Source organism: Plectropomus leopardus, chromosome 15, assembly GCF_026936395.1.
Source record: "Plectropomus leopardus strain MGB_pleo_1.0 chromosome 15, ASM2693639v1, whole genome shotgun sequence".
Lineage (NCBI taxonomy): Eukaryota > Metazoa > Chordata > Actinopteri > Perciformes > Serranidae > Plectropomus > Plectropomus leopardus.
In genome coordinates this window covers 24580687-24606795 of record NC_142190.1, presented here as the reverse complement: position 1 = coordinate 24606795, position 26109 = coordinate 24580687, and the positions used below count along the sequence as shown (strand labels likewise).

General features: G+C 39.7%; 2 protein-coding genes across 2 annotated transcripts; both read left to right on the top strand.

Moving 5' to 3' along the window:
- The first annotated feature begins 753 nt into the window (after positions 1–753).
- Positions 754–5028, top strand: spag7 (sperm associated antigen 7). Its single transcript, XM_042499048.2, has 7 exons — positions 754–911; positions 2656–2723; positions 2844–2932; positions 3027–3111; positions 3197–3286; positions 3612–3768; positions 3872–5028. The coding sequence occupies exons 1-7, from the start codon at positions 827–829 to the stop codon at positions 3985–3987; spliced, it is 690 nt and encodes a 229-aa protein (XP_042354982.1). The 5' UTR covers positions 754–826; the 3' UTR covers positions 3988–5028.
- A 607-nt stretch (positions 5029–5635) lies between these two features.
- On the top strand, positions 5636–13969 carry chrdl2 (chordin-like 2). Its single transcript, XM_042499047.2, has 11 exons — positions 5636–5794; positions 6195–6307; positions 6433–6526; positions 6627–6772; positions 9595–9688; positions 10008–10069; positions 11252–11420; positions 11543–11731; positions 11830–12003; positions 12866–12958; positions 13064–13969. The coding sequence occupies exons 1-11, from the start codon at positions 5728–5730 to the stop codon at positions 13195–13197; spliced, it is 1335 nt and encodes a 444-aa protein (XP_042354981.1). The 5' UTR covers positions 5636–5727; the 3' UTR covers positions 13198–13969.
- The last annotated feature ends 12140 nt before the right edge of the window (positions 13970–26109 follow it).

The following is a 26109-nucleotide window of genomic DNA, read 5'->3' as shown; positions in this document are numbered from 1 at the left end:
TTCATAAACTGATATATAAAAATAGTAACCAGTCCCAAATGCTATAATATTTCCTCCGAGTGAAGTGTAAAGTATCATAAATTAAAAAGAAAATATTTTTCAACAAAGTGAATAACAACAATAATTATAAAAATAAAATGCAGCCCAGTGTCCTTTACAGCAAAGATATTGCATGCACAAAGTGATTCATATGTAAAAACATAGAAGACATAAAGACATAATAAAACGCATATGTAAAAATAAGATAAGATCAGAATAGAATAAATAGAATGCATCTTCACAAGGATAAAACCCACCTGATAATAATACTAGTAAACGTAAGATTTTTTTAAAAAAAAAGGATAAAAATAGAATGCACAGAATGCATAACATAAGATGGAAAATAAAAGCGTGAAAAAAAATCAGTCATCCAGAATAAGTCACAGTAATCTGGACAGCACACTTCACATAACAGCGAAATATCCAAACATTTTTCATGACCCTTGCCAGCTACCACAACAACAGAGCATGTGCTTGTTAGTAGCAGGAAATGTGCATCAGACAGAGAAATGAAGACAGTGCGCCGCAGTAAAGGTCTGGAGTGAGTCAGAAGTGGACAAAGCAGAGGATGCTTGGTTGGAGCAGGACTGATGACGATCATTTAGACAGACTGGACACTGTAGGAGTTCACTAACTCCAGAGGATGGCAGGAGTGCAACATTGAGGATACAAACATCCGGAAAAATAAAACCCAAAGAAGAAGCCCGTGGTGTTGTGCGCATGCGCAGCCCGTACAGCTGCAGCCGATAACAACAACAGTCTGGATGGTGTGCCCGATCATTCCAAGATGGCGGACCTCCTGGGCTCAATCTTAAACTCGATGGAAAAGCCTCCAACAGTCGGCGACCAGGAAAGCCGACGAAAGGCTCGAGGTACATTATGTCCCACCTGAGTAAAAACTTGTTCCGCGTTAGTCTGAAATAGTTAAAATGGGCATTTTCGAGGACTTATGTGTGTGTGTGGAAATGAGAAGGATAAACTGAGAGAGGCAGAGAGCTCCTCTGGTGCTGCCGTTGACCAGCCGGGCTCTGTGTCAGGGTTCAGACCCGCGTGAGCTGCAGACTGTCTGCTGCAAACCTGAGCTCAGAGTCTGGACTGGCGCTGATGTGAGAAACGCAGCTTTTTTGATGCGTAGATTGAAAATGGTTTGCTGTTTCGAAGCATTCAGCACAGTCAAAATGGCGATATAGGTCTGCCGGCCAAATCCTTGTTGTGTGCTAATATAGCTGAGATGAAAGCGTGTAAACACAGCAGAGACGCTGCTGTTGCTGTTCACAAACCTGCGAAAGCACCATGGAAACAGCCAGCGCCGTTTTATCTGCTGCAGCCTCCTGGATGAGCACAGGTTACCTCTGAGCACTCACAGTGATCTGCCTTTACATATACGTTTCTTTTAAGTTGCATTTATTATCAATCTTAGCCTTTTCAGAAGCTTTTTTTACAGTTATGTTTGATATTAACTCAGATTATAAGCATTTTAGTGAGTTACAATAACTGTTAACTGATGTATTTGTTCATTTATAGTGATAACTACTATAGAGGTGGATGGTAGAGTAAACCTCTTATGTATCTAAAAGTTACTGAAAGCTTAGGGACTGTTTGTTATTTATGAGGAGGGCAGGATGGTACAAAAATGGGAAAGGCACGTCAGATGTTTTTTTTTAAGTACTGGAGGGGGACTTTTTTTGCTTATTGGAGGGACATTTAACTTCAAACGGTTGTAATGTGTATTATCTTAAATACCATCTGTTATACACTAATTTACTGCTAAAGGGGGATTTACATTGTGCATAAAAAAGTCAGCAGTTTGTTTTGGTGATAACTCACTCCTTGTGCTGTTTGCTTGTTGATTTGGCTCAAATGTCTTTGTTTGGTGTGAATATAATAGAAAATGGTTATTTGTAGTGGAGGAAGAGTCATGCACTTTCCTGCAGTCACTCAGGGAAGCTTAAGGACAAATACTTGTAGCTATATAGGAAGGGTCAAGATAAAAAAAAAAGTCATACCCCTGCCACCCCCTCCTCTCATAAATAAAGAACAGTTCCTTAATTTGAGACTTTCAGAGTTATGAACAGCAGCTACTCCAGCTGCCCATAGGTTCATATACGTATTTCAGAATACATTATAATATATCCTGTTTGCAAATCTTACATGAAAACTTTACTTCTTGAGTAACGTTAGTCATCTGAAGATTGTAGCACTGTATCAGTGCTGAGTGTAGCGTTGTTTCAAGGTTACTAATGTCATCACTCCCTCAGTTGTTGTGAAGACATAACCACAAGACGGCAGTTATAAAAAAAAAAAAAAAGGCCAAATCCGCCTCATTAACTGTTATGAGTATGCCTACCAATAAAACATCAGACGCCGTTAGCCTGTAGACACGTGCAACAAATAATAGGATTTGAGTCACTCTGTTACTCGCACTGAATGATTGGGAAATGTGGTTTTGGGATTACAGGAAGTCTGTCTCTTGATTAGTTTTTTTTTTTCTTTTTTTTTTCTTTTTTTTTACAGTTTAGGTCTTTAAGCAGGCTGCTTTTTACAGCGGAAACATTTAATACTGTCGGACACACACAAGCCACATGAAAACTTTTCATTTGTGTCTTTTTTTTAAAGAGCAAGCAGCAAGACTCAAGAAGATGGAAGAGGATGAGAAAAGAAAGAAAGCAGAGTTCAGGAAAAAGGTGAGAGCTTAAAAGTCGCATCTCACACACACATGCTGCACAGTGACTCTGACATAAAGCTCCTGTGGCCTCTCTTTGCCACTGTCGGTATTTATCTGGCTCCTTTTATCTCGTGTTTAGATGGAGAAACAAGTGTCGGATTTCATTCAAGACAGTTCACAACAGAAGCAAAAATACAATCCTATGGGGAAGATTGAAAGGAGTATACTGTAAGTAGTGATTACGTCAGATAATAAACTCCCCTATGCAAGAAATGTGGCGTTTTTCATACTTATTTACATGTCATTCCTTCCCGTCTCACAGGCATGATGTTGCCGAAGTGGCCGGTCTGACTTCTTTTTCTTTTGGGGAGGACGAGGAAAGTCGATATGTCATGCTTTTCAAGAAGGTCAGAATACTTTGTTTTTAATCTGGTATCATATATTAAAATAATGTCAGGAAATCAAACTAAAGTCCACCGTGTGCCATGGCAGGAGTTTGCGCCTTCAGATGAGGAGCTGGAAGCTTATCGCAAAGGAGAGGAGTGGGACCCCCAGCTGGCTGAGCAGCGGCGCAGACTAAAAGTAAGACTGGATGTTCATAAAGCATCACATAAATAGATAGAAATGTTATATTGCCTTTAAAAAAAAGCTTAATGCATACTATGTGATGACACAAGCCCCTTTCCTGAAAATATTGAGATATTGAAGTCGAAACGCTCGAAGCCGCCGCATACGCTCTCTCCTCTCTGGAAACAACTGAAAAAAGCTGCGCGTATAAAATAATGCTAAATTGACACTCAGCTCAAATGCTAGAATGTATTTCACGTTGCAGTTTGATGATTTCTGACGATGCATAAGGGATTGGTTTTCCTATCACAATCTTTGACCTTTTCTGTCCTCGCCGCAGGAACAAGCTGCATTGGAGGAATCCGCATCCAGTCAAACCAAGAAGGCAGAAACATGCCCCAATTCCAACTACAGAGACAAGTACAGCCACCTGATCGGCACCTCGGCTGCAAAAGATGCAGCACACACGCTAGAGGCTAACAGGGCTTACGGCTGTGGTGAGGAAATGTTGTTGCACTGATTACTATCGCACGCAAGGCACACCACAGTTCCTTTCCAGCCTCTTTATTTACTCATTAAGTCGGTGTGTTTCTCTCTCAGTGCCTGTGGCCAACAAGAGGGACACTCGCTCCATAGAGGAAGCCATGAATGAAATCAGAGCCAAGAAACGGCAGAAACTAGAGGACGACTCAGGGGCGCACAGCAGCACTTCTTGAGTCTCTACCATCTTTCTGTCTACTGTTGTGTGTGTGTGTGTGTGGGCGTGAGCGTGTGTGTGTGTGTGTGTGTTTGTGTGTGGGCGCATTAGTGTGTCTGTGTGCACTGTCTAATTCATCCTATAATGCAATATCTTGTACTTCAGACATTTAAAAGTATAACTTATAATGACGGGTGTGGAGTCCAGTATGTTGTGCCACTCTGACTGTTGGAATCATGAAAGCTTGTTTAGTGGAGGATGCTCAGGTGAGTCTGATCCAGGAGCTGGATTACTATACGTGTTTAACGTTTGCTTGTGACGTTCTGTCAATTATCAAGCTTCTCGACCGCGATTGGACCCTATACACTATGCGTTTTGATTCAAAAAATATTGTGTCTAGGTGTTCAGGTACTTAAACACACCCGATGTCTTCATACATCACTTTTAAAAGGACAGTTTTGGCAGTGTTTGACATTTTTAATGCAGATGTGCATTTGTAGTCCTAAGTGACATTTTTATCATGAAAGTATCTACAGTTTTGAGCTGTTTCGCAGAAACAAAATTTTAGGCAAAGTGTGGCTGACAAAGTCCCTCTGACAGTTTTCCAAATATTCAGTGCAGCTTTTAAAAGGGAAACAGGAATGCCGTCTAACAACCAGCTTTTGGTTTCATGGGGTTTTTTTTTTTTCTTAGTCTCAACCTGTTTCAGATCTTTGTAAAGTCGGATGCATGCCATTTCCTCCATTTCAAGAGGAATCTCATTTTAGAAAATACTGTTTTGTGGATTTTTAGGAATCTGTGATTAAGTCTGAGATTTTGTGACTATACATCTGCACTGACTGTGAATAAAACTGTTACTCCAAACTAAATGTTTTATTATTAAGCCATGTGATGGTTTGCAATAGGCATCACAGCAGGGAGCAGAGGTACCAGACTCACTGTAGGAATATTTGTCTCTTTCATTTGTCATATCTTCAAGTACGGCATCTTGATGTCTGTTTTATCATGGTTGCACTGTTTTATCCCCCATGCGTGTTAATAAATGGAGAACAGTATCAGACCTGTGCCTGTATGTTGACGTCATTTCTGCATAGCCTCCTCTTGGCATTTTAGCTGTTTTTAGACTGGTTACAAATATTTCAATCTATAATTCACTCTATAATTTCAGTTAGGTTATGTTTTTTTAAAAATAATTTTTAGGTTTGAGATTTTTTTTTATTTTTAAAATAACTTAGTTTTTTCTATTTTTGTACAATTTGAGTTTCTGGTTTCTTTTTTTCCATGTCTTTGAATAACAGTTATTTTTTTCATTTTTAATAATTTGGAGTTTTATGGATTTTTTAAAAATCATTTTAAATTTTGGATGGGGGGGGGGTCTGCATTGGATAGACCTACTTTTACTTGAAATGCGCAAGTACTTTTCCTGATGACATTTACTTACTTTTACTTGAGTAATATTTTCAATGCAGGATTTTGCTTGTAACAGTACTCTCACAAGGTGGTAGTAGTACTTTTAATTTAGTAAAGGAACTGCATAGCCTACGTCTTTCACCACAGTTTATCTATTTTGGGGCCATGCCATCACGACTGTCATCCCAGTCTCTGAGCTGGCTGCACCCTTTGTCCTGAGGGGGGCGCCGTAGATTAACTAAGAAAAAAGGTTTTTTTTTTCATCCTTGTCTCACACTGTCCTGCAGTTTGTGTCCTGCAGAAACACACTTATTGCGCGCTGAAGACTCAGTCACGCACATGTAAAAAAATGAAGTCCATGTTTTTGCTCTTTTTCATCATTTGGTTTGCAGATGCTGAGCTGAAACCCCGGAAAGGTAAGACAGGACACGCCTGATGTTTTATTCTGTCTTTATCTAACGTGTGGGGCTTAAAATAAGGAAAAGCATGAAAATGTTACTCAAGAGATGGAAAGTTTTGTCGGGCTTTTAGCCTCTGTAACTTAAAACATAACTTTCGTGGGGTTTTTCTGGTTAATTTGATTAATCTTATTCTCTTTAGGAAGCCATGAAAAGTTAAACTTGTGTTTGTTTTAATGGGCTGGAGTTGTGCAGTTTGCCATGTTTTCCTCTGGTTTGCATTACATGGAGCTGACTGTCGCTTTGCCAAAATCTCTTTGAGAAATGTTTTATATATTAGTTCACATGGACATGCCTTTATTTTTGCCGTTCGGTTCATCTGCGCCACATGTAGCTCATCCTCGTTTTTGACACCCAGGCTCCGGGGTGGCGTGTACTTTTAAAGACAAGACATACAGTCCAGGAGACAGCTGGCATCCCTATCTGGAGCCTTTTGGATTCATGTTCTGCATGCGCTGTATCTGCACAGAGGTACACTTCAATTTGTACAATCTTAACCACGGCTGAACAAACATTTTTAAAGGGCTAGTACACTAAAACTGCTCCACTGTCTGCTGACACAGTGCTTGTAAACTCTAAAAATTGCTCTCTCTTAGACAGGCCATGTGAAATGTAGCACAATCAAGTGTCCTGCTCTGCCATGTGAAAACCCAATAGCTGAGCCGCAGCAGTGTTGTCCAAGATGCACAGGTAGACTGTCGACCTCCTCTAACACCTCATCAGCTCTGAGTTTTAGAGATTTTGGTGGTGTCGTTAAAGCCTGCTGTCCTGTGTGATATGCCCTCCTCAGATGAGCCCAGGATCCCTGCAGGACTGAGAGCTTCAGTGAAATCCTGCAGGTATAATGGGAGTATTTATCAGCCAGGAGAGACCTTCACTAAGCTCGACCTCTTCCCATCCAAGCAAAGCAATCAATGTGTTATGTGCACATGCTCTGTAAGTTGCATCCGATTTAAATACTTTTTATAGATCTGATGAAAGAATATCTTAATTTAAATGGGTACACTTTAAAGACTTTCAGTGTTCACGGTTTTACATGAGCTCAAATTCTCATCCTGCATGACGCTAAACGCTGTGAGATTTTGTTTACATTTCAGAGGAAAGTTAACCCTTTTGAAACCTGAGCAAACTGCTGTGTCTTCTTTTAAAAATGTGGGAGAAGACATTGAGCAACTTAAGGAGAAATGAGCCAGAAATTAGTAGTAAATTAGTTTTTTTAAAAAAGGAAAAAAGTACAAGAGCATTACTAGAAAATTACCAGCAAAAAAAAAGAAAATCCAAAGAGCAGAGAGAGAGAGAATGATATGACATAAAACAGCTTAAAATATTAAAATAACTGTAAAATAATTTATGAATATATAGTTTTGTGGTCATTTTTCCCTAGCGTTTTTTAAAAAAAAATCTAGATCTACCAATTTCTTGCAGTTTGCGATAGATCTCATTCCAAGTTGCTCTTTGCCTTTTTTCCCTGTTTTTGAAAGAAATCAAACCAATTTGCTAGAGGTTTTAAAGCTTAAAACCTTGTGAAAGGTGTCTGAAAGCAGCACAAGAAAAGTGATGTTGATCTAGGTTTCAAAGGGTTAAAATGCACTTTACTGACAATACAATATGCAAAATGAATTGGTAAAAAAACAACAGTAAAACAGCTGAATTTTCAGATGTATCTTAATCTTTAATAATATATAAAACCTCAATCCTTGCTAATGATGACTGTTTTCCTACTTAATATTTATGAGTTTCTCGCAATCCTTCTTACCACCGCAGCGTAAAGCGATAGTTTGGATTATTTGAAGTGGGGTTGTATGAGATACTTATCCACAGTCATTGTATTACATACAGTAAATGGCCCTCAGTTTTAAGAAACATGCAGGAATACCACCACAGAGGCAAAGCAATGTACTACTGTGGATGGGTGAGTAACAAAATCTGTTTTATCCACCTAAAAAACAATATCAGTTTAAATCTATGCTAAACTTATAATATTTTCATCACTTTACCTTGCCATTAGACAGCCCTTTCCAATGTGGATCTAAAGCTATGCTCTCATCATTTTACCTTGCAGACCACAGGAGCTGCTGGTCTACCGCTGTTTTAATGAGTTAATTTGGTTGTGTTATTGTGTGATTTGGTGGACCAGCAACTCCTGTGTTCTGTGAGGTGAAATTACTGTTTTTGTTAAAGGAGTTTAGATATATGGAGAGTACAGAGAACACTTCAGCTCCCCCTGCCAACAGAAGTGAAGTACTTATCTTCTCAGGCAGTACTGCAGCCTGCTTCTCCAAACTGGGGCTGCTCCCACCTGCATCTACTGTAGATAATAGACCGACGATGGATAAGTACCTAATATAACCCCACTTTAAAGAATACAAACTATCCCTTCAACAGGGGTGAAAAATAAAGGAAGAAACTCTGCCTTAATTACTATATGTACATTGGATATGTTAAAATATTCCATATTTCATGCATTGGAGTATTTTAGATTTTTCATAACTTCATTGTGTGTGTATGCTTGTTGTGTCTTTTTGAGGTGCATGTAATGTTGTGTATGCCTGAAGAGCATCTCTGCTCGCTAACTTACAGCATAGTTGCTAATGCCATGCGGTGAAGTGGAAATGTATCATTAAACGTCCTCTTTTTTGTAGCTGTTGAGAGCATTTTTTTTTGGCTAGTGTGTCAGCTTAGCTCAGTTGAGATTGACATAAAAAATGGATGAAAGTTTCAACGTAGAAATCCAACTCAGATCGAGACTTAGAACACTTTAATGCCCCGAGGGGCAATTTGTGTTACAGCTCAGTAAACGAACAAAGTTAAAACCCAGAACAATAAGACAACAACAAAGTCCATGATCACAATCTGTCAACAAATTATTTTACAATAGGTATATTGCAGTTCCCTATGTATCACACCCCCCCCTCCTCCCCCGTCTATGAGTTAGCCTGAGTTAGCCTTAAACCAAAGGCAGATATCGCAGAGAAAAGCAGAGGTGAAGCCAAAATTGACATCACCCTTGAGTTGTCCTTTAAAAGGCTGCATGATGTGAGAGGTTAATTTTATGAGTTGCTAAGTGGCGTTCATTAACAGATGTTTCCACGGAGACAACACATAACATGCACTTAACAAAAAGATTCCTACCAAAAAAAATTCAGAGCAGTACAAATCACGTTTATCCTATTAAATTTCTTCCATGGATCTCTCAGTCAGTATATACTTATTATTCTCTCTCTGCTTATTACTATGATGGTTTACTGTATAGCAGAGGAATTATGGGGATTTTGATTTCCTGCATTTTTTTAAATGGATCACTGCAAATTTTTCAAGACATGTCTTGAGATGTCTTGAGGCTGCATGGGTATTTAAGCAAGTTGTCCATTATTTTTAGGTATTTTTAGTTATTTGTGTGCTTGATCAAAACACTGAAGCCTTAAATGCCTCAGATTAGCAGGATAGCACTTGGCATAGTGGCTCAGCCGCCACTGGTGCAAGTTTGTGTAATGTATGTGTAGCATAAGAATATTAAATTATTTGTGGGCAAAAGCCAAATAAATGTAATGTCTCACAGCATTTTTTTGCTGGAACTTATCAAGAGCATTTGATGTCAAGACACTGTGATTATGTTGTTTGGACATTGCCCATAAAAAAAATACATAAACATGTCGAGAGAGGCCTGCAGAAACCTCAGACTACTTAAGCCTTGTCCTCTAAGGTGCATATGTAGGAATTTAAAAAATAAGACATTTTCCCTCCCTTTCTTTTCTCAGAATGGAAACATCTTCTGTGGTCTGAAAACCTGCCAACCAATCGCCTGTCCCTCCCCAATCTCAGTCCCAGATACGTGCTGTTTGGTGTGTAAAGGTAGTCAAACTCCTCCAAGCTGACCAACCGGCAATAATAGTTTGTTGATCAGGCCTGAGCGTATGGATGATTAATAGGAATGTATTTCTGATATTGATATATATATTACAAACTATATATATAATAGCAAATATATGCAAAATTACATTAAAATTAATCCAAATAATGTTGAATGCAATTAATGTTATTATGCACTAAATCAGACAGCACATAAAGATGTTAATATACAGTGTAATTTTAAATTACGTCCCGGCCCTTTTATTTTTTATCCATGTTAATAACGTCGTCCTCAAACATATCTTCTCTCTTTGGTTTTTAGATCACAGCACCAGTGGGTCCTCATCAACTGAGGATGGAAACCAGCAACTGAACCGAGGCGTTGTATGTTCTTGCTGATTTATGATAAAATTAACTTAGACTTTCATATGCGACCTGCCTGTCTTTGAAAGTATATTTAAACATAGAATAGCTGCACTTTCACTACAGGACTTGGGTTCAAGTTTCACAGGCAAGTGTCTCCTTTGATGGAGTGTCCTTGAACACGACACTGAGGTCACTACAAGCTTCAGGGGAGCTGCTCTGGAGCTCACACTGACCTTTGACCTTTCTGTGCGAGGTGCCAAGTAATTATTTTTTTCCCCGTGAGGAAAAGGGACTCCCTTATAGTCAATATGGCAACGAAGATAACGGTTAAGTTATTCATCTTGTGTCGTGCCTAAATTTCACAGATAAAAGTAACTGCCAAAACTCTTTTGTTGATGTCAGGTTTTGAGCCACGACAAAGGCCAAAATGTGGCCTGCAAGTCATAAATGTGCACATAAAATATTAGGCTGATTGGTACAGTAGCTCAAAAGATTAGACAGATACACACTAGGGGTCAACCAGTACTGTTTTTGCCGATACCAACACCGATTATTAGCAGTTAATAAGCGATAACCAATATTTGGATCCGATATGCATTTACAATAAAAATGAAAATCTTTCTGTCAGTATTCAGAATTTGGAATATAAAAAACTCCAACACAAAACGTTGTTTAAAAGCCTTTAGCAAATGTTTCTTAAAAACTTTAACTTTCAACATCACATACAGAAAGTTCCCAGCAACTGTTTTTTATAAAGTTCAGTGAAAATTTTAATAAAAAATAAATAAATACAAATAGCTCCCTGAGGTTTTACAAAGTAAAAATTCCTCCCATGCTGACACATTCTTTGCACTTTTTAATAAATTTTGTCAGCGATCATTAAAGTAAAATGCAGAGACAGATAATCAGCAAAATGCCAAATATCGGCCCCAATAACTGGCCAGGCCAATAATCCGTTGACCCCTAATACACACAAGAAAAGGTCTTCAAATTTTCCCACAAGATCCACAGACCACTGGGCCTGATAATAAGGCTGAATCACAGTGCTGTTTTATTTGAATTTCTGGAAAGATCTTAGATGCGGGCAGTGATTCAGAGATCTGGAGAAAGGCTATGAACTCTACAGATTTCACTCGGGGGAAAAGCAAGAGCCAATAGATGGAAGATAACTGTGTTTTATCATATCTGTGTTTACAAAAGAGGCATTCAGTCGACCAGTGTTCCGGAGAGCAGAGCAGGGCGCGGTCCGACCGTGCCACTCCGCCCAGGGTCAGGACTTCTCCCAGAGGCCTGAGCCTCAGTAAACTTAACCTCAAAGGGGCTTCAGAGACCACTGTGAAGATTTTGTTGCAGAGGAAACACCAAAGAGGTGAGACTTTGTCCAAACAGAAAGGTCCCTTATAGGTGTTTGATTTTATAGACATGTTCCTCGCAACTTTACGATGGCTTCCATATGTAGCACAACGCTCAGATGTTTTCCATTCCTCTCAGCGTGTTTATACAATGGCAAGACGTACTCTCATGGAGACATGTGGCACCCAGTTTTGGGAAAGGTCCTGGAATGCATCCTGTGCACTTGTACTGATGGCCTCCAGGACTGCAAACGCATCACGTGTCCCAGCCAGTACCCATGCCAACATCCTTTGAAATCAGCAGGAAAGTGCTGCAAGACGTGTCCAGGTAGTCAAACGTGACTCATAACATAATGAAGTGTTTATACTGACATGATGTTGATTGGCTGTAAACACCATTCATACAACTTGTGTCTGTTTCCCTAGAAAGTAAAGCTGACAGTAACCAGACCCAATGTTATCTCGGATATAAAAATAACCTCTTGGTGTATAAAGTCGACTCGTCTTTGAAAGTTGACCAACCCAACACAGTGAGGATCATCGTTGTTGAAAGACAAAGTACTGCAGAGGTTGAAGTGCAAGTATGGAAGACTGTAGAAGGTACTGTGACAACTGGTGTAAACTAAATAAAAGGAACAGTTTGACATTTAGGGGAAAATGCTCCAATGGCTTTCTTGGTACAGTTACACCAGAACATTGAAACCACTCTGATATTTGGTTGTTAGATATCAAGCTACAGCCAGTTAGCTTAGCCTTGGCATAAGGTTTACTTTAGTTTATTTGATAGGGACTGTGCATTTTTTTAAAAAATTGAAGTAAATATACCAGAATAAGCCAAAAAGCTAGTTTTCAATAACTGTTAACAGTGTAAAACAGCTAGCCAAGACAGTACATAACCTCCTGTAATATAAAACTGTGCCTTATGCTACAATGTAATTTATAAAAGTAGTATGGAAGTTAAAAATAAAAAGATAGAAATATGTGTGCAAAGCTCCAACAATGAACAACAAAGGTAAAAAAAAGCAAATAAAAAAAAAAAAAATATATATATATATATATATATATATATATATATATATATATAGTATTTAACATGTTAAATATAGCCTACAGTCAAGAGTTGGAAGAATATTGCACATTTGAGTAATTGCACAGAGGAATGCATGTACATCTGAACTCCTAAAGAAAAATTAGATAAACCTTCAATGTGTACTGCGGCCCCCACGCGAGCTTCTGCAATCTACGGTTACCCATAACACCCTTCTCTGTTTAGCTTTACAAAGGGCTGGTGCGTGTCCGAAGAAACGTAATTCCAGTTTAAAAGAAACACACGTGCAAATGTTTAAGAGCGACATCTGTACATGTTCTCCAGAAAGTGAATGAGCATTTCTCCAAAGTGCCAATCTGTTACGCAGTACTGCTGAACAAATGTACTGCTCATCGGACTTCTTTATTCATACAGGTGTTTTACAATTAATGGAGATTGGTGACGTCCAAAGAAAAGATATTGTGGATCATCCAGAAAATTACACATTACTTACAACACTTGATGAAGGTTTGTTTACCAATGGCTTTTTTTTAATGATTACATTCTTGAAATACTTAAATTTGGTGAAATCCTCTTGACTTGATGATGTAGTAATTCAATATCATTTTTCAGAAACGTGGAGAAAATTTAAAGAGGAAGGAGAAAATCTGAGCACAGCCTCTCAGACCACAATCTGTGAAGACGGTATTCGGGAGATGGTGACGTTTCTAAATCCCAAGCAGATAGAAGGCCTGTGTTCACCCTGATGGTTTTTGCTCCATTGACACTCTTTAAATCAATATTCCCAGTAAATACGTGGTTAAGTTACAGTACATATTCTATTCATACATGTTGCACTTGTCCTGCGTCATTCCTGTAATACAATGTGGAATTTCTCAATTATAATATTGTTTGTTGATCGATACCTTGGTGTCCGTCACATTTTAATCATCACATATTTTTATACATAAATTATTACAGGCTATAGCAGTGTTTGTCACGGAGTATAGAGACCAGCGCTCAGAGCTGGAGAGATTGGGTTGAGACTTTGTTGACTCAGTGTTTTGGACGCCAGTATTCCTCAAACCATATGAGAATAATCTGTTTGTAGAAAATGTCGGACATGTTGTTGTTCAGAATGTGAAGGGTTTTTAAAGGATGTTATATGATCATCAACATATTTATTGTAAATACAATCTGAAGTTTGTCACTTTATTTAAAGTATAAAGGTTCTTGTATGATTTCTGTATATACATTTGACTGTCTGAATGTTTTTAAGCCAGCCAGCGTAGACACAGCAGTGTATTTGTTAATAAGAAAACAGCCTTCTCAATTTCTCTGATGTCAAAATACAGACCGACTGTAGCTATTTTTTACGCAGCCACAGGATTCGGGTTGTTATCATAGCCTAATGACATTCTACAACTCCACATACCAGAAATATTTGTATTTTTAAGTGGTCATGTAGCTGAACGCACTCTGTACCTCTGCTCACAATTTTAACACATAAAGTTTTTTTCAGTGTTTTACGCTAGTAAACATTTTTGTCTGATTTATTTTTTACTTATTGTCACCATTAAATGGTACCCACGTGCAGTGGCGTAATTGGCATGGACTGGTACACAGTAAGACGCTGAATATGCACTGGAGGCAGCCAAGATGTGGCTCAGAGTTGTCTTTGAAGGCGTTACTTGAAAACGATTTGCTGATTCATTTATGGTCTGCATGCCGGCCGCAGCACACCGTCGTTGCCTGAAGGCTTCTATTAAATAGAACTCCGGAAAGACGGATAAAGTGTTTCCCCGCTGGAGATGAAATGTTATCAGAGGCATGGAAATCAAAAGCAGAAGTTCAAAAGCAGAAGTTCAAAGTAACTTCACCCCCCCAACTTCAGCATTTTCAGCAAAGTTATTAGTCATCATACTTCAATGAGACTAAGGTTCTGACTGGTTGCCTCCGTCTTAAAGATATGTAATCATTCTCCTTTTTCCTCCAAATTAAGGGGTTAATACTTGAAATGTGAGACAAATAGCGTCTCTTCTAGGGCTGCAGCTATCGAATATTTTAGTAATCGAGTATTCTACTGAAAATTCCATCGATTAATCGAGTAATCGGATAAAACATATTTTTGTTTAGTTAAAGAGCAATTATAAATATACATGAGACAATAAGACATTTCACCTAACAATGAACCATTGGATTCCTATTTTAACTACCCAGTTAGCTTTATTATGTTATTATTTTCCACCCTCATCACTGCTGTGTTTTTACAGATTAAATAAAGCCTGTATGAAAGGCACGTCAGCCACGCATCGACAGTAGTCATAATTAATAGAAACCTAGCCCTCCGCAGGGCTAACGTTATGTTAGCAAGGTACAGTAACGTTAATCTCATTAATTAGCGCTACGTTAACTTAATTTTGCCTTGTCTCGGGTGACGGTCCTCCGCTGTCGGAGTAAACAGGGGGCCTTCGGTGGAGATGCTGCAGCATTGAAGACGTACTGTTGTGGTATGCAAGCGCTGTCTTACAGTGAATACACGCAGCAGTGTTCGCCTTGGTGTCCAGCTTGAAATGCTCCCACACTTTTGACATTTTCTGCCTTTTCTTTGTGCCTTTCTCTTTGCTTTCGTCGCCTTCTTCGTCGTTACCTCTACATCCATGGTTAAAACCAAACATATCCGCCGCCTCTTTTTTATTCCTTTACGTGCGTGACGTCCGCGCGTTGTGCCGCATTAGAAGTAGTCCGGGCGAAATACCATGCTTTGAGCTGGCAAAATTAAACGATTCCTCGAGGCAGAGAAAATTCCTCGATCATTTTTTGTAATCGAGTTACTCGAATTATTCGAGGAATCGTTTCAGCCCTAGTCTCTTCCTTACACTTCTAGGTTAAATCTCTCCCCTGATCAGTTATAGTCATTCAGATAGCGGATAGGAGCTTAAAACAGCCCGAGGGGGTTGTTATGTTACTTGTGCAAATACAGAGCTTTAGCAAGGTTGGAAATTAGCACCAGCCACCAGTGAAATGCTGGTAAAATAAGCAAGTGGCTGCTAGATTTGCTATAGGCTACTCATCGGCCAAAAAAACATTGGAAATCTATTGAGTGGCTGGCAGATTTTGAAATCCACCAGCCACAGTGGCATGTGGATAAAAAAAGTTAATTTCTAACCCAGCCATGCTAACAGTTGTGCTAACTAACTGGGGAAGGCCGCTAACATTAGCATTAATGATCAATAGGTTTATAGTAAGTACAACAGATAGCTGGAATCAAGTCACATATACATATTTTATCATGACTCATCGTAACCCTATGGCTTCCCTCACTTTTCTCCAAGCCCTTTCCTTTTTTGTTCTGTCTCTATATGGCACTGATGTTTAGTTACAGAGCTCCAGGGGCCCCAAAGACCTTAGATGTGTAATAATAACAAGATAATGGCACCAAAATGACATCTTTTCAGTCCAATAGAGTTGCTCACCTAGCGCATACCATATGCACTTACGCTAAAAAAAAAAAGTTTCTAGCTTCTGGGTTTACTTCCGCAATATCTTGCCCACTTAATATGTGCAGTAGTGTTTCTGCCACTGGCTCCATCTGCCAGTTCCTGCTTGGCTCACAGACTTAACATTGTCACAAATTTTAAACTGCTGACCTTGGCTTGAGGAAAAAGTCAAATATATATATATACCCTCCATGGATCAAAAATTCATAACAGAATGAGTCTTACAGAGGTCTCTTTAATAATAGTAACCCAATGGGAGAAAGCTTTTGGGGCTGCAGAGGACTCTTTAGCTGCAATATGGTGAGTGGCCAATGGGCCATAGATGGACGAAATGACAGCTCCTCAAAAGTGAAGCCAAAATATCTTCATCGCCCCCTGGTGGCTGGCTGCGGTATAGGTCATAACCCCCCCCCATGTTAACAGAGAGGACATGGGCCAAACTGAAAATTTCAAAGTACATGTCAAACATTTTTTCCTCCAAAGACTCTGGTGAATAATAAAAATAAATTAAAAAGTACGATGTGTAGATAAACAACTGTAAGCTATGGTTTTCGCCATCTTAACTTGAATAGTGATTGCTTTTGGTGCCCCCAAGTGGCCAAACAATCACTTGCTGTGGGTTTTATGTCTGCCAAGATTTTTTTTAAGAACTGAAGGTTCCCCAGTTTCGTTTTTTACACTATAATTCACCAGAGTAAAAAAAGCAGAGAAATATCACTGTCCTATTCCCATAAAATCCATAAATATAACTGATAACACTACAAATATTCTGGCATGGATGTTGTATGCTTTCATTTTTTCTTTTGCCATGAGACTGTCATTCGGAAACTGAAACCTTACAGATCACTCCAAAATGATAAACATATCTCAGTGTTTTTAATTTCTGTAGTGGGGATTACACTATTGCCAACAGATGGGATTGTGCTGTCAGATCTAAATGTAGGCCATGTGTATTTCCAGAACACAGAGTAAAGGAAGAAGAAAATACTTCCAATCCAAACAGTGTAATGACTATGCTATGGACAATGTCATAGAAATAATGAGCTCCCTGTAAGCATGATCTGTGAAAGCAGCCCTTTTGCTCAGCAGCACTGTGTGCAGTCTGTCCGCAGGCCCGTTTGATCAACAGGTGTCAAATTATCGCTGCGGTTCCCATGACTCAGTCAGTGTGCAACTGCAGATTTGCTAGACCGAGTGGGCGCTTCAGAATAATATTGCTTCCCTTCTCTGTGAACTCCCGACGTGCTCTCTCGCTGTCCCCTCCCCTTCCACAATGACTCATTGTGTTTCTTTCACACTTTGCGCCAGACAGCTCTGTCTGTCTCTCACTAAAGGCATGAAACAATATTTTGAAACGGACGCACTCCCCTTCATTACTCTCACAAAAAGGGCCGTCATATTTTTGCATAAGCTGTTGGACCTGACAGTTTACAACAGTCTCTCCCTTAGTTGTCCAGAGAGGCAAAAGGGTGAGAAAGGGGCGTTCTACTTTATCGATGCCAAACTAAATTAGTAATCAACATTTTCACGTTGCCGTTTTCCCATGCAGGTCATTAAATGGTAACAGATTTGAAACAAGATTGATTTTTAACAAACATTTCCATATCTTTGTCCGTCTTGTTCTTTGGAAATCCTATCAGTCTGCATTTTGTGGATGTCTGAATCCGTCTCATGGGCCAATTCAGCTATGCATGCTTAGTCTTGGCTCTGGCAATTGTAACAGCTGGGGGCAGTCAGTAGGTATAAATCATGCAGTCGGTCAGCTCTCTGTGTATGTGTACTCCGCCCTGCTGCCCATGTAGCCCAGATTCAGCGAGAAGTGAAGAAAATGTGATACTCGGGGTCACAACTCGGCCCAGGATTGGAGGCACTTCTGAGCCGTTGTTGTGATATTAACAAATCTCATTTGCTGTTGTGTTATATCAGAGAACTTCAAGTCATGCGTGTCACATAAAGACTTTGAAATAGTTCACGTTAAAGGATTTCATTACAGATTTACTCTGCGGTAACCACGCTGTCTTGCAAAGGAACGCAGCTGAGTTGAACTAATTTCGACAGATTAAATAAAACATCTCCTCGTGCGCTGCAGCAGGTAGTTCCTCGCCGATGCATACAGTGTTTGTGAGCAACTGAAGCATCGCAAATCAATCAGGCAGTCTTTTGATTCAAAGGGAGCCAAATTGTGTTAAGTTAATTAAGTCTGATAGATGTGTTTGCTTTCATAGCTGATTAAGGTGCTCAGCAGAACCCCTGAGTTTATACTTCATCAAAATACTTCCGAAATCTATCAAGGGCTCTGTTTTTTACACCCTTACCCTCTCGTTAATTAAGTTGGCCCTGATCATTTTAGCTGATGATTGGAGTCGGGCCAAGGGAACACGGACAATACCGGGATACATGTCATGAACACTTTAGTCTTCATCCCCTTTTCCTGAGCGGCGCGGTTTAAAGGTCAACATTTTAAACACGTGCTTGTAATGACTGTAAACTATTAAAGACAGACCCCTGCGAGATCTTTTGTTTCACAGGATGAAGAAGACCAACCACAAGATTCACGCTTGTGATCTGTAACTAATAATGGCCTCTTTTCCAGCCAGAGCGTCCGAAGCCTCTCCAGGATTACATGACAAGTGTGTTACAGTTCAATTGTCCATCAAAAGAAATAATGAATAGGTCCGGTCCGCAGTGAACTCATTTGGCGCTCGAGTAATGAGGAGTGTTGATGAGGTATTCAGGGCCTATTCTTCCCCGAGCCAAATCTGGTGTCTGAGTCTCCACAGGGTTATTCTCAAAGCTTAACTGTTGGCCCTCAATTTGAGAGTCAAACAAATCTTACACAAACATTTTTCTCAAGGCTTGATTGCGGCGATGATTGCTCCAGATGTGAGAATGTGCAGCGCTGAAATATACAGACGAAGAAGAAAAAGAAAAAAAAAACACTTATACATATATAAACAAAGATCCATCTTGTCTAAGACACAGAGCGTCGTTGCCTTTGTGTCTTTTGTTATTTTTGCTGTTGGACAGAGTACCTCGCTCTCCTGCCAGAGTTTGTTATATCACTGAGAGCTCGGATGAAAATGTGTTTTTAGTTAATAACCCACCTCATCAGTTTTTCGTGCTAAGAACAAAAGAAGCTGCAGAGGAAAATCACCAACTGAGGCTTTTTGTCTGTCTCTTCATTCTTTGTTGATGTTAATGTGAGGAAGAGTCCAATAAAAATAAAACATGGACGATCTATCCACAACTAACTTTGTGCTTGTTAAGATGAAACCTCCGGAATAACAACAGATTTGTAGCAAACAAATTGTGGAAGTGTGGATTATGTTCTTATCCCAAGTCTTGAAGTGATTTGTTGCATTAGTAGACAGTTTTCACTTCTTTAGCATGCATGGCTCAATAAGGTCACTACGTGTAAGACACTAATAGCAGGCCAGGTTTTTGTTGTGTTGTTTGAAAAGCCACAATGTCATAGGAAAAAAATTAATTGCAATTTGAGGGAAATTTCTTGGCAAGTTGCTCATTGCCTTTTATCCAGTGTTTTCCAACAGAATTCAAAAGCAAAAAAAAAAAAAAAAAAAGTGATGCTGATCCAGGTCTTAGAGCATTAACATAGCAGCAACCAACAATCTGCTATTTAAAAATAAAGCATAATGGCATCCTGTGCAGAGAATAAAGTCATATTTCCTTATTTCCTCTGTGTGTTGTAGCCTAAAGCCTCCTACAGATTGTGAGATTTTTACAATCTTATCAGTTTAGTGCAAGCTACACTCTGCAACATGGATCTTAATAAACTTGGGTACAACGTCAAGGTTGATGTATGCAGACTGCAATGACTTCACCCACTGAATCGCAGGCTGTGACCTCCGTCCATCAGCGTCAACACACAAGAACAAAACGGCATCCATCTACGTACACACTAGTAGAACAACAAAAGCCACATGACCCCTTCTGTCAAGACCTGCAGTTTTAGAGACAAAAATGTGCAGCATGTAGGCCAACATACAACTGATAATCCATCAGTTTAGCCTCACTAGGATTAACCAGAAAAGAGACACAACTCGGACAAAAAAATCAGACAATTAATAGAAAGTCTATGAACATCGGCGACGGGTGCAAAAAGCGATATTAAGTAACACGAAATAATAACCTGTCACTTCTTTTCGATTCAACAGCAGAATAAAATCATCACCGAGGGAGACAACATGGAGCTGTCTGAACAGTTAACTGCACAGCAGCTACAAAAACACACAGAAACACAAAAGAGTGACCGCACAGTTTACACCGTAACATGCAGGCACAACGTAGCATTTTTTGTCGACGTTATCATCCAGAGTTGTTGTACCAGCCGGCCTAAACGTCACTCTGTGGGCGGTGTGCTCCGCAAAGTCCTCAACCTGTTCTACATTCAGCTTATGCTTGTTCATTCTCAAAGCATAACATTAATATAACCAGTCCACTCTGCCTCTGTCCCACTATAACCAGTCCACTCAGCCTCTGTCCCACTATAACCAGTCCACTCTGCCTCTGTCCCACTATAACCAGTCCACTCTGCCTCTGTCCCACTATAACCAGTCCACTCAGCCTCTGTCCCACTATAACCAGTCCACTCTGCCTCTGTCCCACTATAACCAGTCCACTCTGCCTCTGTCCCACTATAACCAGTCCACTCTGCCTCTGTCCCACTATAACCAGTCCACTCTGCTTCTCTGTCCCACTATAACCAGTCCACTCTGCCTCTGTCCCACTATAACCAGTCCACTCAGCCTCTCTGTCCCAGCCTGAGTCAGTGTGCACTGTAAGTCATTACTTAAGGTAAATGCAGCCTTTATTTTTAACTATCCCAGTGTACAGTAATGCTAACTATAACCCACAAGGATAAAAGCTTCATTTCACTGCATTGTTGTCCATATGTACTGTTTACTAAAAACTAGGCCCGGTGTTCCAGTCTGGGTGCGACTGCCATCTCACAGCCCTCTCAACCCCTTTCATTCAGTGCTGAATGTAAACATTTACAGCATGTATGTCTTTAGAGTGTCGGCGGAGTGCAATGTCTCCTCTCTGTTGGTCTTCTGTGCTGCAGCCGCAGACACAGACTGCTGAATTCTTTTCTTCCATTTTCACACAGTTTTTGGCTTTTGAGCTACTCAGTAATGGACGCGGCTTGAAATGTAGCGAAGCACAATACTTGTGATAAAAACTACTCAAGTACAAGTTAAATTACTGATTTTTAAAAGTAGTCAAAAAGTACAAGTACACAAAAATACAACTTTATTACAGTAATGTGAGTCTATGTTATTAGTTACTTTGACCCCTGCCGCCCATCTGCATCTATACATGCATGTGCTCTGTGCGCTTACATAGCGCTTATCACTGATATGGGGACAGAGTTGCAGAAGCGTTCCCCCCATATTAATATCATTAGTTCAGTCAGCACTGTTGCCGCTGTTTGCACTGTTAGCTGCTAGGCAACAGTGCAAGCCTGTCTAGCCTGACATCTGCTAACATCTGGCTTTTTAATGCAATGAGACTACGTACAATCAGCATTCACACCCGGGTCTGAAGAAGTCTAAAATGAACCCTGATGATAGACTGTAGGCTACATAAAGATGGATGGCATAACAGCTCCCCAAAATTTAAACCAAAGCATTTCTTTTGCCCCCTGGTGGCTGGCTGCTGTACAGGTCACAAACACTGCCAAATGATGCCAAAGGCAGAAGATGATAGCACCAGTTTCAGAATTTTTTGGCCTCAATTTTGTGCAGTGGGACGAAGTGGAGACACATCATGATGATGTTGACTCATCGCCTGACTCAAAGGGAGTCTTATTGTTGTTTATGCTTTTGTATTTACACTGCAGAGAAACACAGTGATGAGGGTGTTGACACAAAGAGACAAACAATGGCGTATTTATCAAAAAATAACTGGTGAAAAAAGCAGAAAATCATCTACGCACACTCATACTATTCTTCACCACCTTGTGAACACGCAGATATATGTGGGGAAAAATTGTTTCAGATTTTCTGTTACTCTGTTTTATGAGTCTGCAATGAAGTCAGTGAATGCCTCCTGACTGCTTGGAATAAAAACGCTGTTACTGTGACTGATCATTGCCCAAAACTGTGGAAAACGTACGTGCATACATAACGGCCTCTTGCACAATAGTGCATCCTCTTTTTTTCTTTCATCAAAGAACTCTTGCATGAAAACACTGCACTGCAACCATAGATGCCTAAAGTACTAATCATTATCACTTCAAAATTACTCAGTAACAGCATTCTAGTCAGGCAACAATAAATTCATGCCAGAACTCACTGGCTGAAGAACAAACTTCCATCATTTTATTGAAAGCAACAACGAGTCCTCAGAAGGCCTCTACTCGAGTCGCACTTGAGCCAGCACGAAAAGTATTATGGGGGGAAAAAAAACATAATTCTGGCAAGATTTATCACAAATTTTGATAGCCTTCAATCATACTGAGAATCAGATATTTTTTGCAGCTGCGGTGTCCGATACTGTGAGATATCTTTGCAACTCAGACAAGCTCTGCTGAGCAGTGCAGAGCTCCGGCGGACTGGAAAATAGTATTTCTGCAGCGTGTCAAATCTCTGCCATTTGGCACAGTGTCCTCATTACCATCAAATATACCGCTAAAGATGAAAAGACCCCAACAAGACCCTCAGACTGAAGGCCAGGTGTCTGCCTCATCGCATAAATCAGGAAACTACAGATTGTTTTCAAAATGGGAAGCTGTTTGCCAGAGCAAAAACTGTTCAATGTTGAATTGAACCACAATGTCATATTCTAATGTGCACATTAGAATACCATGTTGTTAACATATCTTTGCTCATATATTGAATATCCTACACCCTATCATGTTTAGGGTAACCTGTCCTATTAGGTATCTTTACATCAGGTCTTCATATTGCATGGCAACAAAGTTATTGCTTATATTTTGACAATAGGTTTTGACTGACACCGAGGACTTGTTTCCAATCAGGATTTATTTCCAGAGGAATTTAATGTAGATATTATTCTATCTACTTTTATGCATAATGCAGAATATAAATTAAGAAGGCTTGCAACAATTTTTCCCCCTCCAAAAAAAGGTAATAAATAAATTATTAAACAGTTTAAATACAATTTTGAAATGGAAATTTAAAACACATGCCACAGATTGACAACATACCAAAAACAGTAACCATAAAGTATCCTCTCGAAAGCACTTCGCTAATGGTATGCAGTACATATTTATCATTCAATACATACAGAAGCAGGGGAATATCCACACACAGATGTAAGAATGTAGCGTCCCATGAAATATGTTCAGAGTATTGATTTATGCCACCTGGGCTGAACCTGCATTCCACATCTGCAAACTGCTCTGAAGAAGAATAATTGAAGTCATATGAAGGACGAGACTGTGAAATCAAACGGGGAATGAACAACAAGAACAGAACATGACTAGAAATGGAAAGCATTTCTTTTCAGCCTGTAGGAAATGTCACACATGACATTTCAGCTTATGGTATATAAGACATTATCGCTTATGTGTTTAGGAATGTGGGCTGTAAATCCTATTGAACTGTGGAGGTCGGTTCAAAGTTACAAGCAACTACTGCTCCTCTAAATTCTGTTCTTCCTGCCCGATACAAATGGTCAGACAGTTTCACTAAAAGATGATACCGAATTTGTACAATCACATTGCTCTAGACGTATGAAAGCAGGTCCTCCAGACTCAACAAAACAGAAAATATTAGAAAAAGCAATCAGTTATAGAATAGCGGGCCAGAGGATGCATCCAACATTGTGAAATAGTTGCAGTTTCATTAGATTTCAGTTTCACGTTCCCTGGGTTCAGAACTGGTGCGTGCACTTTTGCTTGGGAGAGAAACATGACCCCCCACCCCCCTCTATTTGCAATGTGCCGTACCTAACACTGAGGTCATAGAGGTCAGGACCTCTGTATTTTTTATAAGTATACAGTTGCCTTTTTTAAAAGGAAGCTTTGGGGTCTTTTCTAAGTTATTTTGGGGGACAGTTAGTTGGGGGCCTAATGGTAAAGTCCACCCCTGATTATGAGTATAATGATTATTCTCTCATTTTCTCATACGAGGTCCACCCATTTATTCTGTTATTCTCTACACCATCAATCTAACTAATGTCGACTAGTGCAGGTGGTTTAGAAATGCAAGAAATGTATTTTAAATTTTTTTACAGGGGAGCACCCTCAGACTCCCCGCCAGTTATGCATCTTGTATGATTTATGCTACTGCCCACTAACATGGTTTTAAAGCTATTGTTATCTATTTTTTGCTCTCCAAATGTCACATATTTAAATCAGGGAAATCAACACATTTTCAGGGGAGCATGACACCCCAAATCCCACTAGCAAGCTTGGGTTTTAGTCCTCAGTGTTTCTAAAACCCTGCATACAGCCCTGCCAGCACTAACACACAAAGGCCAATATGCCATACACATAAAGCACAAAACAGTAACAACAAACACCAGTATGATTTACATGTATCGCAAATGGGCAGTGCAACGATTGTGTGCATGCAGTGTCACATAATCGAAGTTTTCATTATTCAGGCACTTTGCGTATCAAAATAAAGCACCAAATGCTTTATAATAACTCCAATAACCTGACTCAGAATTATACACAACAGAGTAATGACAGCACATATTTTCAAAAGAAAACAGTTTCAGCTCTTCAACTAAATTATCCAAGGGCAAGTCTCTGTTTATACCACTTTCTTGAGCACAATTGTGTATCATGACAATGACTAAGTCATGTGTACATGACTAATGGACTGCAACTTAACAATGAGAGAGCAAATAAAGCTTACCTTTCAGGAGAGTACACACGAGGCCAAACGTCTGTCCAGCTTTTTCCATTCATGAAAACTTTCTATATCTGCTCGTTTTTCTTTGGTGCCAAGGATAGTTGACATATTTTCCAGTCCTCAACGCCTCTTTAAGAGCTTATTTTCTCTCACTTCCAAAACAAGTTTACAACTGAAGATAAAACTTAACATCCTTGCTTTCTGAATAATTGAGTCAAGGCCTTTTGAGACTCTCCGTTTGTTAACATCCAACTATAATCACACAGCAAACTTTCAGTCAGTGACATTCCTCGCACTCCCGCGTATTGTTTTTTTTTTTTGTTTTGATTTTTTTCCGAAGACTATCAAACTTGGTGTCAGTCAGTCCGGCTGCCATTGGCTGCTGAGGGCTGTGGGGGCGGGAGGTGGGTTCAGGTGCAGCGTGATTGACACCTGTCTCAACAATTCATTGTGCTTACAGAAAGTCAGCTTAGTTTGCTAGGAGTCTGCAGTTACTGCTAATGGTTACTCTGCGATTTTACTCATGGAAAGCCACCCCAGGCAACTGCATAATTCGCCTATATCAGAGGTGTCCAAACTTTTTTTGAATGGTTGCCACATTAGATAATGTGGGGGCCAGCTGTTTCTTACATCATATGGGCTATTTAAAAAAAACAACACATAAATGAGACAAACACAACAATTTCATCTTAAAGTGAAAAAGTATTTAACTTTGCACCGCTCTTGAAAGCAGTGGCCATCACTCTTGACTTTGCACTTTCTTGTTGTGGTCATGTCTGCTACTTAATATATATGGTGTTAACTGTGCATTTGCTTGTTTACCTTTTGTCTATGAATACTTGGTGCATGTCTACAAACTGTTTGATTGTCCTGCCATCGTGAATTGAATGTAAAAAATGCAAAGTGATCTTTATTATTTGATTAACCAATATTGTGTTCATCATGTAGTATATTTTGAAAGGCCTATATGGACGCGCCTGCGCTGCAGATACAAATGTACACAAATTGGCTTTTCCCTTTTGGCAAACAGCTGATGCACAGTATGCATACATGCTGGATTCATCTGGTGTCAGCAGCAGCGGTGGTGCAGCTGCTTAAAATCATCACTCTGTCCTTGTTACAGTATTAATCAGACTCAGGGGAACAGACAAACCCTCTTATTAAAATGTTCTATCAACAGTTACCTAAACCTCACAAAGATAATGTTATAGGGGCTGAAGCCCTCATGTACTTTCACATGATGATCTACTGCCTGATCCAGACTGGGCACTGGGTTTCTTGTTGGTAAACTTCAAAATAAAGTTTGTTTTTACAGGCAGTTTCATGTTGGCTA

Coding starts and splice junctions, on each gene's coding strand:
- chrdl2 (XM_042499047.2), top strand. CDS start 5,728: ATGAAGTCCATGTTTTTGCTCTTTTTCATCATTTGGTTTGCAGATGCT. Junction 6,773..9,594: donor GTGTTATGTGCACATGCTCT/GTAAGTTGCATC, acceptor TTCTTTTCTCAG/AATGGAAACATCTTCTGTGG. Junction 12,004..12,865: donor AGTATGGAAGACTGTAGAAG/GTACTGTGACAA, acceptor TTATTCATACAG/GTGTTTTACAATTAATGGAG.
- spag7 (XM_042499048.2), top strand. CDS start 827: ATGGCGGACCTCCTGGGCTCAATCTTAAACTCGATGGAAAAGCCTCCA. Junction 2,933..3,026: donor AAGATTGAAAGGAGTATACT/GTAAGTAGTGAT, acceptor CCCGTCTCACAG/GCATGATGTTGCCGAAGTGG. Junction 3,287..3,611: donor AGCAGCGGCGCAGACTAAAA/GTAAGACTGGAT, acceptor TCCTCGCCGCAG/GAACAAGCTGCATTGGAGGA.